Genomic DNA, 18643 nt, shown 5'->3' on the forward strand with positions numbered 1-18643 from the left:
AGAGACATGGAAAAAATAATTAAAAACCAAATTTGAGGGATGGAGACAAAGAGAAAGGATGCTCCAACGATTTTTTCTGTTGACTTTTCCTGTAAATTGTGATTAGCTGTGTGCGTGTGTGTGTGTACGTGTGTGTGTGTGTGTTACATTGGGGCTGAGATAACCTCTAGCTTTATCATCGTCTAACTGTTATGGGGGCAACATCTCTATAAAACCCATCAACCAGTATGATACACTACTATCAAGAATATTTTCCCATTTACTTGAAAAAGAGTTTAATCCTTATATTATCCTAAAAATTGTCTGGATTTCAAAATTTTCTCATCTTTTGTAAGTTGAAGGAGTTTATAGCAAGTGTCCATCACTTTTTGATGGGTATTTTATTGGCCATTTACCACACTAAATCTCACTAAAGTAAGAGAGACCATTGTTTTCCTGTAGAGGGGTCGGCATATATTACCTTAATGACGTCATGAATAAGGAAATATTTTGAGATCGACTTAAACACATAAGACGACAATCTCTCTCACAGTATTTCAAAAATCTTTATTCGAATTTCTGGGATTTTTTTTTACAGAATCATTAGAGAGCCATATGCATATTCTATCCGGAAATTTTCTTTTAAGTTTGGCTCTCATATTTGTTTCAAATTAGGTTACTATGTAAAGAATCTTTCCTAATCAAAACTGCTGTAGACTGGTTAAGAATAGAAGTATCTGTTGGGCTTGCAGATCAAACGTGCATGACGTTATCGCCGATGCAGTGTGCGATCACGGTGTTGTACTTCATCTATGTACATAAAATGTAGAATCGAAGGCCAACAAAGAAAACAATCGTGCCTAAGACGCTCAGGAATGGCCAAAGAGTGCAAACGAACACTGGAGACCTGCGAGAGACCTTCATTGTTTATAGTACTATTCCGTCATGCGATAACCTATTAAGGGAACACTGTCAATATCAGCATTTTTACGACGCGATGACTGTGTTCCGCTCGACCCTGCTGTGAAAGTGACCATAGTTTCTGAGAAATTGCATTTGGTAGATCCTCGTCGGCCTTTCAGGACCATCATTCAAACACGTAGTACGACGTTTCATAAGGCACTATACAGATCAACCCTATGTTTCATCTGGGTCTGGAATACAGAAAATCACATAACAAAAATCATATGATTCCCTATCGAGTGCATAGGGCCTGGGGCAAAATAGGAGCCTTGTGTTGACTTGACCAGTATCCAAGTTCATACTAAAGAACACCATTCACTACCACGCACTAGAATCGCTCTGCCTCGTTATGTTTCATCATAGCAAAGGTACAAATGTATGTTAATTTCACCATAGTCATCTAACCGTTCGTTCAGTCCAGTTTTTTAGTGTCCTCGTTCAATTTCCTGACCGGGGCATCTCCGTCAGACTCGTCTTCTGAGGAAGATCTATTGTCTTGGAGATCTCCCCTTGTAAGCACCTTGTAAATGATTCTGAAGATAAGGACGGTCCAGTAGCAGTGTATGACAATTAACGACAACAGGAAGCCGACCAGGATGTACATGAAGGTGGTCATAGGGACCACGATGTATATCATCTCCGTCAGCACACTGTGCACGATCCAGAAGGGCAGGTAAACGAGGCGGCTGGCGACCCAAACTACGACGAAGATCACGAAGACAACGTTGCAGACTCCCTCCAGATTGAGATAGCGGAAGAGCTTGGCGCCGTTGAGCGGTACATCGGCCACGTCATGGACAAGGATGATCAGTGACCCACCTCTCCAGGTGTGTGTGATGTAACAACCCGTCAGTAGTAAAATCGTGACCATATGGTGACCCAGCATGACCCAGAAGTCCTTGTGCCGGACGTCCAGGAAATGGGTGATGATGGAACTCCAGTAGTAAGCGAGTGTCGTCATGATGTACGACCAGAGGCCGAAGCCGATGGACCGGTTAGGGAAGGAAGTCCAGCAGTACTGGATCTTCCAGGCCCACGGGCGGTCGTACATCACCCACGCTCCCCACACAGTCATGGAAGCATAATAAGTCATTTGCCACGCTGACTCCTGGAACTTCTTCAGCTTCTTCCGCGAGGCGGCTTCCATGGATAACTGCCTCTCCAGCCTCTCCTGCTGACGAATCGCCTCATGATCTTCCTTGTCACTCAAGTTTTCTTCATCTCCAGTTGCGGTCGTGAGTGTCCCCCCTGTCGAGGGCTGTGTGGCCGCGGTTCCCCTCGCCCGCTTAATCAGGCCCATGTACTTGGCTACGGGCGTGAAGATGAGAGGGTAGAGTATGCCAAACCTGAGGACAATGAGAGCAACGCCGATGGGGATCGGGTACAAGAAGGCATCGGTCGGATTGGCGTAGAAGAAGCCCTCCTCCCAGTCGGCCCACTCCCGCATTGTCTCTGGGCTAGCCATCCTGCAAAAAAGAAACAAGAGGACTCAGTCAGGAGGACTCCCCGGTGACTAGAATGGAGGACCACACGCTCATGTCAGTGAAGAGAAAGAAAATAGAAAGAAATTGTGCTGTGGGTGGGATACAAATCATTGAGAAAGTCTTGTTTCACGTGGCTGGACCTCAGGTGGGGTCCAACAATGAATACGTGCTTGTGGTGGTCCTGAGAGGTGGACGTCGGAGAGAAACGTCTCCCTACCGTTTGTCGATAAATGCCATCAGTACCCTCCCCTCCATCTAGAGGGGCAACCCCGAGGGGTTGGGACTCGGTATCCGAGCAGGACCTAAGATATCTCCATATCAGCTTTGACTACCTATCCTCTATTTTTTTTTACATGGGTGTTAACAATCGAGTATTGTTCTCCTCCCCCTGTCATCTAGTGACTTTAAAGGGTTGCCGTTGTGGGGGGGAGGGGGAGACTTGTTTCCAGTTAGTGAAACTCGAGGTAACAGTTATTATTATTTATTAAAGAGTGTAATGACGAATAGACATTTAAGAATCGATGCGAACAGGAGACACTATGAAGGAGTGATTGTGCCAACAACACTGTATGGGGCAGAAACGTGGAACATAAGAGAAGAAGAGAGAAGGAGTTTGAATGTGTTTGAGATGAGGTGTCTGAGAAGTATGGTGGGGGTTACTAGGCTAGATAGAGTGAGAAATGAGGTGAGGAGGAGAACAGGGGTGAAAAAGGAGCTGGGAGATAGGGTTGATGAAAGAATATTAGGATGGTTTGGACACATGGAAAGAGTGAGTGAAGAAAGACTAGTAAAAGAGGTATGGAAGGCAGATGTGGAGGGAGTGAACATGAGGGGACGTCCTAGGATGAGGTGGATGGATGGGGTGAAGGGGGCTTTGGGGAAGAGGGGAATGTCTGTTGAGGAAGGGAGAGGACGGAAGACAGAGGTGAGTGGAGAATGGTTGTATATGGATGATGTTGTGATTGCATGAGGAGGAATGGGCGGGTGGGTGGGGGTGAGGTAGTATGTGTGAACAAATTTTGACGCAGCCCGAAGGGATTTCTCCCCGTCCTCTCCTTATATGCAAGGGGGGACGGAGAGGGGGGGTCGCCGATTAAATGAAGCGGCCTTGCTGTGGATGTGCTGTGTCTTGCGACACTGCTTCTGACCCAGGGCGGTGGGCAAGGTGCAGGGATGACCCGTCATCCAGGATGTGCTCAGATGAGAGGGAGGGTGGGAGGGGGGTGGAGAGTAATTAGGGATGGAATGGGTGGAAATTATTTTATGCCTTGTCCTTTTTGGCTACCTCCCTTGAAAAGGGGGAAAAAGCCTTGGTATATGTATGTATGTATTATTATTATCGTTGTAACTATTATTATTATTGTTGTTATTATTATTGTTAGTATTATTATTGTTTTTATTATTATTATTATAATTATTATTGCTATTATTATTATTGCTATTATTATTATTACTATTATTATTATTATTATTGTTATTATTATTGTTATTATTATTAATGTTGTTATTATTGATATTATTTTTATTATCATTGCTATTATTATTATTGCTATTATTATTATTACTATTATTATTATTATTATTGTTATTATTATCAATGTTGTTATTATTATTATTATTTTTATTATTATTATTATTATTATCATTATTATTTTTATTGATATTATTATTTATTGTTGTTATTATTATTGTTAGTATTATTATTGTTTTTATTATTATTATTATAATTATTATTGCTATTATTATTATTGCTATTATTATTATTACTATTATTATTATTATTATTGTTATTATTATTAATGTTATCATTATTATTTTTATTAATATTATTATTATTATTATTATTGTTATTATTATTTATTATTATTATTATTATTGTTATTATTATTATTATTATTATTATTATTATTATTATTATTATTATTATTATTATTGTTGGTGTTGATATTATTATTATTAATTATTATTATTATTATTGTTGTTGTTGTTATTGTTATTATTATTATTATTATTATTATTATTATTATTATTATCATTATTATTGTGTGAACATTGTGACGAATGTGGGTGGTAAAGGTAACACGGGCTGAGGGAAATACTTTTATTCCTGACTATTTTCGCCTGAGTGGCTTCTTCAGATGAAGCCTCTGAAGAAGCCACTCAGTCGAAAGTGGTCAGAAAAAAAGTATTTCCCTCAGCCCGTGTTACCTTTACCTCCTCTCCACATTATTATTATTATTATTGTTATTATTATTATTATTATTATTATTATTATTATTATTATTGTTATTATTATTATTATTATTATTATCATTATTATTATTATTATTATTATTATTATTATCATTATCATTAATATTATTATTATTATTATTATTGTTGTTATTATAATTATTATCATTATTATTAATAATATTAGGTAGACACATAACTAGTCTACTGGTTACGAATTACGTAAAGTAAATAGAAACTAGAAATTGAAAAAGGGATTAAGATGGACTAGTTTACATCATGATCCAGCTGTGCATTCAAACATGTACGGAAACAGACATCATCAACATAACGCATAAAAATGTGACCATGTGTATCAAATCAGAAACAAGTAGAAATAATAAAAAATATAAACAACTTTAGACAGTAAAGTCTTGTACCAAATATATGAAGTGACACAATATAGAAAAATAGAAATACTGAAACAAAGTAGAAGTATTTAAAAAAAGAACATGAGCATAGAAATATTTAGAACGATTATATACTCAATCTGTGAAATACAATGCACGTTGAATAATAAGACATTGGAAGACTATATTTAAGAAATGGTACGCAAAACAGATATACAATTGGTGTATAAACAAGAGCAATTGCTTCCAATGGGCTTGTATACAAGTAAGATAAATTGAAAAAAGAAAGAAAGAAAATATATATATATATATATATATATATATATATATATATATATATATATATATTTCCTCTGTCTTCTTATGTATATATTGTTTCTTTCTGTATTGCTTTTCTGTACCTTTGAAAATGTCTTAATAGACGAAAACGTTCGGTATCTGTTTTTTCAATTTACCTGTGGTTTCTGCAAATATATATATGCCACCTAGTACGGAAGAGCCCGCCACGGAGATGAATAGAGTAATCTGTGGACAACAATAAAACGAAAAAAAATGCCACCTAGGACTGAAGTAGCAACCAAAACGGCATGGAAAACAAGCAGCGCGAGATTGGCCAGAAGGACAGAAGCGCTGGTAAGCTACAGCTCACGAAAGCAACAACAGTATGGGTGAGACTTCACACAGCTTCGCCCAAAAGTACTGCAACGATTAGAAATGATCACGTCGTTGTCATTTCAAACATCCAGTGGTGGTTTCGTTGCCAAGGGAGTCATGGCTTGTTCATCACAATTTTGTCTTTCTTGTATTATTCTGACGCTGTTTAAGTGAATTATGATCCACAAAACAAGTATTTTCATTGTTGTTTATTCTGTGTAGTGAAGAAGATTTTTTTTTTTCAGGGCTGCTGATAACTGCAGCCATCTTTTCGAGCGAATTATTTTATAGCCCCCTATTCCTGAGCTGGATGCGTTACCGAAAAATGGGGTGCGTTTCCGTTAATGCGTTGCCGATTTTAATTTCCATAGAGCGGTGCGCGTTACTGCGTTGCCGATTTTAATTTCCATAGAGCGGTGCGCGTTACTGCGTACGTGTATATAGTATATACACATACGCAGTATGTATACGCAGATTTTTCGGTAACGCACTACCTCCCCGGCGGTAGCGCGCCCAGCTCTGCCCTATTCCCAGATAAGGCAAGGAAGTCAGATATCCCATATCAGTTATCTCCCCCATGATCATTCATGCAATTTGACTTTTTGTTTGTTTTCATGATTCGTTTCCATTCTAATTGGTTGACATTAATGCTGAATCGAATGAGAAACTTTACATTCTTAACAATCAAGTGAAGCGAAGTTTAGCAAACGATACACCATCATGAGTGTAAGGTTGGACTGAAGATGGATAGAAATTCCCGTTGGATGTGAAGAGACTGACAGGATAAACAAATTCTTTTACCTGAAGTATAGTCTCGTCGTTATGGATGACCAGAGCCCCAGCGAACAGCAAACCACGAAGACTCTGTCTTCTTCAAGTGGACTTCGATTTCAAGGTTTTAGAAAATTTAATACGAGTTTTCGTGGCGGCAAGAGGGACAGTAACGTTCCTCGAAAGGAGAAAGGCCAGCCGTGAGAATACTCGTGGAGATCGTCAGAGAGGGTAACTGAAGGTCACTCCCTACTTGACCACAGAGGCAGCTGCGGATTACCCCAGTCGTTTCATTACCGTAAAAGCACATCACGAGGAACCTTACTGTATGTCTTGGGGGAGGGGAGAGAAAAGAAAAACACGTCACGAATAGTCTTTGCAATTATGGTCATGCAAGCTTAATAGGCACTACAACACGCACAAGACAGTCACGTTTTTTGTAATTGAATTTTTGTTAATAGTATGATACGGGTTGGCCCAGTGCTGTAGCTGCTCTTGTGAGAATAAGAAAATAAAACGTTTTATGAGGGAGATCACTCGACCATAAAGGCGTAGGATTAAGATCTTCACTTGTCAGTACTGCTGACGCCACGACCAAACATTACCTTAAAGGTGAAGATCTCTGCGCATGTTTTGGAGACACTCTCGGTACTTGGGGACCTATTCAGAAGTTATCTTCCGAGGTCCGTAGATAACGCGACTGCTTCTTGTACCCTTGACATCTGAAAGACATTGAGAACAAGACTCATGTGAACAAGATTATCTGTACTCTGTACATAAATTAGTAAGTACCGGGGTCTATCTTGTGCCTGTCACTTGTGTGGGAATGATTTCAGGGGGAAGTGACTGAGTCTAGCTACAGTTAAGAAGTCAAGTGAATCATATTGTCTCTCTCAATGATATAACAGACAGACAGTTGATCTTGATGTGACGACCTTCTTCTTAATGAGGTGCCGAGTAGTGACTCCCTCTTAGGATATTGCCTTCAAGGGGGCGATAACACGGTCCAAATGGCTGTGTGTTTGACTCATATTGATTAGATATGCATTTACACAATCTGTGTATGGACGCACACACACACACACACACACACACACACACACACACACACACACACACACACACACACAAACGTATATGTATATGCATTCGTAAAGAGCTGGAGTCCAGGAGCCATGTTGTCGGAAAAATTTCAAACACTGGACTCAGGGTAACAGAATTTACTACCAACGTTTCGAACCCTGTCCGGGGTTCGTCTTCAGGGTTCGAAACGTCGGTAGTAAATTCTGTTACTCTGAGTCCAGTGTTTGAAATGTATATGCATGTATAAATACAAACATAAACCCATGTGTAACTTTGTGATGTAAGTGAAATCAAAAGTCCCTTTTATGACATCCTTTGTAAATTCAGATATGTCCCTCTTCTAAATAAAACAGTCTAGTATTAAAAAGAATAAGATATATAAACGTTGTTACTCCTCAGATTGTTAAGAGGTGAAGGGTGTTTGGTCTTTTTATCAAGAGAGGAAGTGAGATAGGTTTGTGTTGTTTTTGTCATTGAATAAAGAAAACGGGGAGAGGGTGGGGAGAGAACACTCCACAAAGGGATGTAATAGATGGAAGACAATGGGATGGAAGAAAAGAGAGTCCTGAGTGGAGTGAAAACAGTGGAGTTTTCGAGGAAGAGGAGTGGACAAAGGGAGAAGGTGGGATGGGATTGGGGGTGGAGAGCTGAGGTTGAAGATAGAGAGAAACGAAAGTCTGAGATTAAGTTGAGTACGAGTAGGTGGACAAAACACTCGTTCCGGTCTCGGGTAGGCTCCAGGGAGGAAGAGCAAGGAAAGGATAAAGATGGATTTCGGTTCTGGAAAGGAAAGGAAAGGGAAGGAGGATAAGGATGTGGGAGGGAGAGTTGGCCAGAGGTACAAGTTTCCGAAAGAAGAAATAAGACAATGAGATGACATACCAGCGGAATTGGCATGTGGTAAAAAATGGCATGGTTTCGGATTAAGAATGCAGCACCTTTTTCATTTATGCTTTTAACATTTTAAAGACTGTAACATTACCAGCATACCCCCACTTACCAGTCGATCGATCTTGACATCAGGAAGGGAGCATTATTTTAAAGGCGGTTAGTCAAGCTGCCTTGTACAAGAAGGCGGGTGGGTGGATTGTTTTGGAGACTCCTTCTTTCGCTAAGGTTCGTGGGTGCAGGCAGCAGGACATGGACGGGGCACTTCTGTAAACAAACATTCTGTATCAGTTTCAGGTAGGGGAGCTTACACAGTGGGTTATTCGAGGTTAGATTGTTTTCAAGTCATGTTTATAGATCTGCTTTCAGACCTGAAGGAAAGCGTGACCATGCGATCAAACAGCCTCTAAGCAGCTTGGGTCAACTCGACATAGCAAAAAAAAGAAAAAAAAAAAGAAAAAAAAAATATACATATAAATATATATACATATATATATATTATTTTGTTTTATTTATTTATTTACTTTGTTTTTTGGCTACCTCCCGTGTGAGGGGGAAGAAATATGTATGGTATATGTATTCATTCATTTATTTATTTATTTTTATTCATTTATTTATTTATTTATTGAGTGACATAGGGTGTTGTATGGATTTGGATTTTTGTTATCGCTGTCCGCTACGTGTGAAGGATGAGATTCATTCGGGAAAGTGCATCAAATTCTAAAGTTCGACGACAGGCATGTTGTACCTCCATTTGTCAACAGGTGACGCTAATCGGGCCTTATCTGACAAATGTCTGAAACTGCGGATATGGAGCCAACATTTTTTGGAATCTTTACGCTCCGTCTGTGCAGTTCAGCGATGATAAGGACTTAAGAGAAAAGTCACTTTGAAAAAGAGAGAGAGCGATAGAGAGGAAGAGAGAGATATCTTTATCACCCAAAAGTGCTTAGTGTAGAAGTTCTATCCGAATATATTATATATTTTTGCTTTTCATCATACAGCGTACTCACTGCGTTGTTGTAGTCTTTGTCTCAGAAACAGTTAAATATAATTTCTTATTTTCCTGAAGGTTTTTCTCAAAGGAATTGAGACACAATCAATAAAGGAATCTTAAAAAAAACTTGATCAAGTAAAACTATTCCCATTGTGGTGTGCTTTTTGTCATTTGATCAAGATTGTATAAGATTTCCATATCATCTTTGTGTCTTTATTCCTTGTGTCCATAACAAGACAAAAGAAAATAAAAAACTCATAATTATTTGTGATTTTTTTTTCTTCCAAAGTCCAGCTTGCCCAGTTGAACAGTGATCTGTTGTTTTTACTAGAATGTTATTGAAATCTAGTTTCTTTTTTGTGTTCCTTAAATTGTTCTAATTTCAGAATAAAACATCAGTGGTTGATTATGTGTTTAAGTGAACTGCGCACAAACGCGCGCGCGCACACACACACACACACACACACACACACACACACACACACACACACACACACACACACACACACACACACACACACAAAGTATTTGCGCGCACACGCTCGCATATTTTGAGAATGCCATGATTTGACAGAAAGGCGTGATAGGATCACTTTACAACAACAAACCAGGAAATCCTCAATTCACATTGTATATTCATCTTCAATTATTGCCCTCAGTATCAAATGCAGAACGCACCAATATTCCACAGAATTCCATTTGTAAATGCCTCCAGTCTCCATTTTCTTTCTTTGCGCTCGTCGTCCATTACCCTAAATGTAAACGTGGTCAGGGTAAGGTCAGTGAGTAATGGTTGTTAGTATAAGTACATGTGCATGTGCATATACAAATACGTGTACATGCACATATACATATTCATATTCATATACATATTCATATAAATGTACGTACACATACACATACATATACATATACACGTACATATGCACACACACACACACACACACACACACACACACAAATATATATGTATATATATATATATATATATATATATATGTATGTATATACACATGTACATACATATACATATACACATAATGCATGCATGCATACACACACACACACACACACACACACACATATATATATATATATATATATATATATATAAATATATACATATACACAAAATAACAGAACGTATACCATCGGCATGAATACTAGAAGTTTGAAACACAAGTTCTAGACCCTACACCCTAGAGTCTTTCTAATCTAAATTCTAGAGCTAACCGTTTTCGTCTATATACGCGTTTATCAGCAGCTCCTCAAGTAGGCACTTATAGCGGCTTGACAAGAGGCAGACGAGGCCGGGGCGAATATGGAGGGAGCTCATCGCCGTTTCCCCACAGGGCCAGATGTCGTAGGAAGTCGTTCCTTGTGGACGACTGGGAGTTTCTAGAACAACGTTTCTCAACCTTTTCACCCTTGCGTAACCTTTAAAACAAATTGCATGTCTCTCATCAGGAGGTGCCAAGATGAGAGGGAGGGAGGAGGGAGGAGGGGAGTGGGATATATAGGAAATGGAATGGGTGGGAGTGGATTTTGTGCCTTTTTCTATTTGGCTAACCCCCATGTAAGGGGGAAAAAGACTTTGGTATATGTATGCATGTCTCAAGGAACCCCTGAACAAAAAGAAAAAAAACACATATACCATATCTTTCTCATTTTATTTTCATCGTAATAATAGGTTAGATAGGATGTCTATATTACATTATTACAATAACCAAGAATATGTCGTGCGTGTTTAATTATATTACGTACATGAAATTAAATAAAAAATCGAAAAGTGCGTTAGCTTATCTCACTTGTTCTCGCGGAACCCTTAGGGACCTTTTGCGGAACCTTAGGGTTCCGGGGAACCCTAAGGTTGAGAGTCGCTGTTACAGCATAATGCTTGCATGCTCGACTTCCTACTTATGCCTTTACTTATGTTGGGAAGACCGTCTGTGACGGAAAATGCATATCAATTCTTCTTCGTCTTCTTTTTTTTCTGCTTCGTCTTGTTCTTCTTCGTTTACTTCTTCTTCTTCTCCTTCTTCTTCAGTTTCTTCCTCCTTGTCTTCTCCTCCCTCTTCTTCTTCTTCTTCTTCCTCTTCTTCTCATTTTTCTTCTTCTTCTTCTCCTCCTCTTTCTTCTTCTTCTCCTTTGTCTTCTTCTTCCTCTTCTTCTCCTCCTCTTTATTCTTCTCTTTCTCCTTCTCCTTTGTCTTCTTCTTTGTCTTCATCTTATTCTCCCTCTTCTTCTTCTTCTTCTTCCTTCTCCTCCTCTTCCTCTTCCTCTTCCTTTTCCACTTTTTCTTTTCTTCTTCCTCCTCCTCCTCCTCCTCCTCCTCTTCCTTTTCCACTTCTTCCTCTTTTCTTCTTCTTCGTCTCCTTCCTATTATTGTTCTTCTTTCTCTTCTTTCATTTTTTTTTTTTAGCTTACTGGTCGATGGTGCGAAGGTATGACCAAAAGGGAGGTAAAGCTTTCTTGCCTCGGGAATTGATTACGAGCATTTCGGAAATGGTTTTCACATAAAGTATCGACAGCCCAACGTTTCTTATCGCCATCGTGGGGTGTGCCTTCATTTTTTTCCCCTTGATAGAATGTGATTCTTTTTTTTTCTCTTGGTCCACGTGCTGAACGTGTGATCGATAGCTATTACCCTTTTGGATGAGAGATTCATAGCTCGTATGGTCCGTGTGTGTGTGTGTGTGTGTGTGTGTGTGTGTGTGTGTGTGTGTGTGTGTGTGTGTGTGTGTGCGCGCGTGATATGCATACAGTACATACATATATATATATATATATATATATATATACGTGTGTGTGTGTGTGTGTGTGTGTGTGTGTGTGTGTGTGTGTGTGTGTGCGTGTGTGTATGAAAGAAAGAGAGAAAAAGATAATTTAATACACACATACCCCTTGGTCTTGGATCATGTGTTGGTCTCGTGCTCAACATCTATTATTCACCCGGATGAGAGCTCAGAACTCACACATTACTTGATCTATGGGTAACGCTGTGATTTTCCATACAAACACACACAACTCCTTGCCCAACAGAGCTTGGCTGCCGGCTTGCATTGTTGTGATGCCTTTCGGGACCGAACTCAGACTACTTAGCCTTTGACCATTTGTAGTACTTCACCAGGAAGCAGGTGTGTGTGCGTGCGTGTGTGTGTGTGTGTGTGTGTGTGTGTGTGTGTGCGTGTGTGTGTGTGTGTACAGGCCTCTCGGTTCTTACTAGCTTTGCATCGCAACCATGCCTCAATGCATTCCCTGCACATTTGATGTCTCAGTATTTCTCTCCCCCTCTCCCTTCCCTCCCTTCCTCCTCCCCTCCCTCCCTCCCTTCCCCTCCTCCGCCTCTTTTCTCCCTCCCTCCCTCTCTTTACGTAACCCGACCATCCAGCTTTCAACAGGTACAGTAACCTTCTGTATTTCAATCCTAACGTTCCTGGTCTCGATTCTAAACACAAACAAAGTAATATGACTCCTCCTCCTCCTCCTTCCTCTTCCTCCTCCTCCTCCTACCCCTTCTCCACTTCATCCTCCCTCTCTTCTCTTTTCTTCCTTCTCCTCATCCTCCTTCTTCTTTTTCTTCCTCTATCACCATCTCCTCTTTCCCCTCCTTCCCATTCTCCACTTCTTCCTCCTCCTCCTCTCCGTTTTCCTTCTCCTCCTCATCTTCTTTTATTCTTTTCCTCCTCCATTTCTTCCTCTTCCTTTCATTTCCCTGTTCCTCATCTTCCTTTCCTCCTTCATTTTCTCTCCTTGTCCTCTTTTTCTTCCTAATTCTCCTCTTACTCCTCTTCTTATCATTTTCTCCTTCTCCTCATCTTAACTCTTTCCTCCTCCTACTCCTAATTCTACTTTACCTCATTCTACTTCTCTTTCTCCTTCTTTTTGTTATTTTTTCTTTTCCTTCTCTTCCTCTTTCCCTTCCCTCCTTCTCATCTTCCTCTCCTGCTTATTCTCTTCTTCCTGCTCCTCTTTCTCCTCTTTCTCTTCCTCTTGTCCTCTTCCTCCTTCTCATCTTCCTCTCCTGCTTATCCTCTTCCAACTATTTCTCCTCTTCCTGTTCCTTTCTTTCTTCTTGTAGAAACAACTTCGCCAACCGTGTAGTTAATGAATGGAATAAACTTCCTGCAGAGGCAGTGCAATGTAGTTCAGTTCGAAGCTTTAAGAATCATTTAGATAAACACCTAAGCAAGATGCTGTAATGATTATAATTCATTTTATATTATTTGTTTTTGTTTTGTTATCATTTGTCTGTTTGATTCTCATTTATTATTAGTTATATGTCAATTTATTATTATTTACCTGTTTGTTTATTATTTAACTATACCTATGGATTTATTTATGTATCTTATTTGTTATTTGAAATATAGTTTTAATTTATTCATTTATTATTATCATGATTTTTTTTTTCGCATCCGACCTAGATATGGACCGAAAGGTCTCCTGTCGGCATGCTCCGCCTTTGTAATCATCTTTATTTCTCCCCATCACCTCCTATGGTTCCCCAAACCACTTTGATAACATTCACCTGTGCCACAACGGAACACAAAGACAGACACCCACTGGCCTCCGACACCCACCTCTTAATTAAAGCGTTTGTCTGGATAAGATACAACGAATGATAAGATTAGGCAGCAGCATTGTCGGATAAGAAGGCTGTTATGTGAGCCAGGCCCGTGTGAGTGTCTATACGCGTGGCCGATGTGAGAGAGCTTAGGCACACGTGTCGCCTCTTTATGAAGCCTAAACGCAAACTTAGACACAGGAAACATAGGCCACACAGCACAGCGAAGACAGACTTCTTGTTGCTGAACTGAAGTACAATCTGAACTTCCCTCTTACTAGAAATGCTTCTAGATGTACAACTTCAGCATTTCATGTGAGAGAGAAGTTCAAAACTGTACTTCAATTCAACAACAGGAAGTCTGCCTTTGCTGTGCTGCGTCCCCTGCGTTGCCTGTGCCTCAGCTTGCCCTTAGAGAGAGATCTGGGGACCATATGAAAACAGCATTTCATAAGTGTGGGCTGTGTCGCCTGCGTCTTGGTTTGGCCTTAGAGACCATACGGAAACAGCATTTCATAAGTGTGGGCGCACCGGTGATCAGTGTCATTGGCTGATGATAGCTGGCCTCTTGAATAAATGATGATGATGATATGGTTTAACGTCACACACTCCCCCCCTATCGGGAGGCTAGGACGGTGCCCCTCACAGAGGACTTTGTAGCATAGAATTTAATGAACCATGCCTTTGATTCAACTTCGCTGGCGGCAGGATTCGAACCGCCATCCCCTTGACCTTCGCCGCAAGTAACAGCGCCCTAACCCGCTCAGACAGCGAGCTTCCTTCTCTTCAATAAATAAATAAATAAATATATAAGAAGAAAAATCGCTCCGCCAAACCCATAATCCTATTTGCTTTCTCAAATTTCTTAAAGGATTTAAATTCTTTCTAACGAGGTTACATCCCTCTTAAAGGGATTGGAATCCTTTTAAGGTAGTTGGATTCTTTTTAAAGGATTCGGATCCTTTTAGACAAATCCAACTCCATTAACAGGGATCAAATAGAATATTAGAATATTCTCGTTTAGGTGAGGGTTCGAATCCCGCACTCCTTCGGCACCACGGAGAAATTGCTACCCGGTACGTAGTGTCCAGTTGTACCTGACTAGGTTTCTAGATGATGATGTGAACTTATTACTAGAAATCTTCTGTTCATAAATCTCTCCTCTAACTCTTCCAGAATTCCATCACTTTTTTATTTTTGTTCGTGAAAGGGGAGCAAGAATGCCGCTGCCATGGTCCTATGTTAGTCAGTCTTGGTGGTCCAATGCAGGACCGTCGGTCTGCCCCAAGGTCTATTTACAGCGTATGTGTATCGGGAGACTTGAGATCATTTCTCACTTTGTGTATGTGTGTGTGTGTGTGTGTTCACCGTGGTGTTTGGATCACGTGCTGGACTCGTGAACGACAGCTATTTCCCTCTCGGAAGAGAGCTCAGAGCTCGTATGACCGATCTATGGGTAATGCTGTGACCTTACACGCACACACACACCCAACTCCCCGCCCACGAGAGTTGGAGTAACGACTCGAAGTGCAGCGATACTGAAATTATTTCAGCCCTGGGCAGGATTCGAACCCGGACTGCCGTAGTGACAGTCAGGGACTCTACCAACCGCGCCACCGAGTCGTGTGTGTGTGTGTATTTACCTAGTTGTATTTTACGGGAAGGGGAGCTGTGCTCGTGGTGTCCAGTCTTCACATTTCATTTTATCTAAGCTATTTTTAAATTCATGTCTTGTTTTTGCACACACCACTTTCTCATCTAACTTGTTCCAACTGTCTATAGCTCTGTGAGGAAAGTTGTTCTTTTTCAGATCTCTTCTATAGCTGTCTTTCTTGATTTTCTTTCCGTGTCCTCGTGTGTGTGTGTGTGAGAGAGAGAGAGAGAGAGAGAGAGAGAGAGATTGCGCAGTGGTTTGAGGGGGAAGGAAGAAAGACGCGTGGTTTGACCGGAGGAAGAGTGACGTCAGGAGGCTGAGGAAGATGATGTGTGGTGGTGGTGGGGGGGTGTCTTCCGCGTGCCAAAGAGTGACGGGGAAGGTGGATTGGGTGGTGCTGGTAGTGGAGGTGCTCCGTATGACTAAGCACCCACTTCCGGCCCGGGGAACCGGACCCCAGGTCCATGACTGCGCAGGCACCTTTAGGAACAGGGCCCAGAACAGGGGTGGGGAACCTTCTCACGTTCGGGTGCCAAAATCAGGCATGTTGAAGGGTAGAACCTGGGAGAAAGGATAGTTCAAGTTAAAACTGGACTAGCATTTATCGAGATGGACTGTGAACCTTTTAGTACCGAGTGTGTGTCACGAGTGTGAATAAACTAGCCTGGCGACAGACAGAACGATAAGGAAAGTGACACCCAATAGTAGAGATGTTCAATGCAATGTCGACATTTCACCGTAATGTCGACATTGCAGATGTTCACTTGTTTTCAAAAATCGTGCTTATAAAACCTCTATACATCATAGAATTTAATTTTCAAGACTCGTTTGTTTTGTATTACGAAACTTATTTACAAAAAAAAATGCATTCCATATTAAACGGATTTTGATTTAGTTAACTGATTTACGAAAAAATAGTCATTACTTGTACAAAAAAGATCTTGTTTTTAGTTTGATTTAGGAACGGGCGTAGGGTGTTTGGAAATGGCTATACGTGGATATCTGAAGGTTTGCAGTTTCCTCAGTCAGATGTATTTGATTTGTTTAATTGTTCGTTTTCTTTGATAAGACGTTGGCAGTTGTTTCCTTGTCTCCCTTTGTGTTCTTTGAGCATTTGTGTGGATGGCAACTTCCTGTTGTTTATCTTTGGGTAGCTGGTTGTCCCACTGCATCTTTGTAAATGGTCTCTTGTTGTTTGGAGTGCCTTCTATTTTATTTAATTTTATTCCATTTTGGGTTATTGTATTTTTATTTTGTTGTATTCATTTATTTGTTTATTCTTGTCTATTTATTTGTTGTTTAATTTTTGTTTGGGGAAGGAGTTTTGCGGTCGGGGAATTGTCAGCAGCCACGTTATTCATTTCTTTATCTATTCGTTTATTTATTTTGAAGGTCAAAGCTACCACGATTTGCTGCTCCCACTAACCTTTTCGCCTTGCTAGGGGCTTCCTTTCAGTTGAATAAAATCGCCTGGCGGCAGCCAGGACAAACTGGCTCTACTAGATACACCATCTGCCCAAGATGTACCACACTGAAAACACGGAACACGTAATCTTGTACAGTCCAACACTGACAGTACAGTACAGACGCCTCAAAATATATTTCCCGAATTGATGACATGTCACTGCGGAGGACTGATGCCGGATACAATGGGGCCGGGGTTGGGGGTGGGTCTTGTAGATAAAAAACAAACACAAATGAGTGATTAGAAGAAATATCCTCCGCCAAGGACATCCTTATGGAAGATGAGATTGTCTAAGTGGCAAACGTACACTAAAGTCCTCTCAATAGATCAATTTTGTGATTGGGTATGGGAACTGTATGACATAATGCAACAGAAAATTTTCACAAAGTTTGTGAAGTTGGAAAAAAAAGGAAGGATTTTGTTTTCTATCAGGTGTACGTGCTTTGATTACTGATGTAGCTGTGATGTATTAATGATGTGAAAATAATAAAAATATTCTAAAGTATCTGAATCGATACCAGTAATAAGAGCATCGTAGCTTCTTAATTCAATTCTGTTAGTATGCCCAGCAAATTTTCTTTGGGATTATGTATAAAACCCTATCCCTTGATTAATTGTACTGAAAATACTCGCGTCGTTAGTAAAGAAATTAAACACCGCGAAGCCTTGGAAAAATGGTCGCCACGCGTTGGAAAACTGTCAGCCAGAGTCGCGGAAACTGTCAATAGTGACTGTTTATCCGAACTACAGAAATGTTGGAACAAGACTCGTCCACCTTGCAATACAAAGTCTTCACAAGAGTGGGAACTGAGAGGGTGGATTATGGGATGTACTTTTCTCACGAAACACGAAGTGGGAAGGATGTGGCATGGATATGTCTTATTGTTATTATTATACATTTCCAGTTAATTTGTCTTCTTATCGTGTGATTTGATTGCATAGTTTCATTACTAGCTGTGTGGGAAGACCTACGGGAACAGTGGGTTTTGCTACATCACAACCAGAGAAATTGGAGTGGATGATTGGCGTCTCCAATTACTGCGTGCGTGTGTGTGTGTGTGTGTGTGTATGTGTGTGTGTGTGTTTGTGTGGTGATACATACAGATAGACAGAGAGAGAAATTGATTCACCGTCATGGTCTTGAATCACGTGTTGGACCCGTGATCGACAGCTATTACCCCTCCCGGATGAGAGCTCAAATTCCACATATGACCTGATCTGTGGGTAATGGTTTAACCTTTCACACACACACACAAACACGTGCGCGCACCAATTTATGTTTGTGTGTGTGTGTGTGTGTGTGTGTCATTGTGTGTGAGCGCGCGAGTGTGTGTGTGCGTATGTATATATTATATGTATGTCATTGTGTATTCACCTTGGTCTTTGGATCACGTGTTGGACTCGTGATCGACAGCTATTTCCCTCCCGGAAGAGAGCTCAGAGCTCGTATGACCAATCTATGGGTAATGCTATGACCTTACACGCACACACACACCCAACTCCCCGCCCACGAGAGTTGG

General features: G+C 40.5%; 1 protein-coding gene across 4 annotated transcripts in view; it reads right to left on the minus strand.

The window, feature by feature from the left end:
* Positions 1–522: 522 nt before the first annotated feature.
* Positions 523–18643, minus strand: part of LOC143039581 (uncharacterized) — a 21532-nt gene continuing 3411 nt past the window's right edge. The window contains exons 2-4 of one of the 4 annotated variants that reach the window (XM_076209814.1): positions 8556–8710; positions 7078–7194; positions 523–2408 (exon numbers count right to left, since the gene is read on the minus strand). In XM_076209814.1, the coding sequence (XP_076065929.1) occupies positions 1355–2407 (1053 nt within the window). In that variant the 5' untranslated portion in view covers position 2408; positions 7078–7194; positions 8556–8710 and the 3' untranslated portion in view covers positions 523–1354. Of the gene's footprint in view, positions 2409–6502; positions 6780–7077; positions 7195–8555; positions 8711–18643 lie in introns of those variants that run through there. The other 3 variants (XM_076209822.1, XM_076209841.1, XM_076209832.1) reach the window with 3 other exon arrangements.

Source organism: Oratosquilla oratoria, chromosome 2, assembly GCF_046742065.1.
Source record: "Oratosquilla oratoria isolate Oo_2021 chromosome 2, ASM4674206v1, whole genome shotgun sequence".
Classification (NCBI taxonomy): domain Eukaryota; kingdom Metazoa; phylum Arthropoda; class Malacostraca; order Stomatopoda; family Squillidae; genus Oratosquilla; species Oratosquilla oratoria.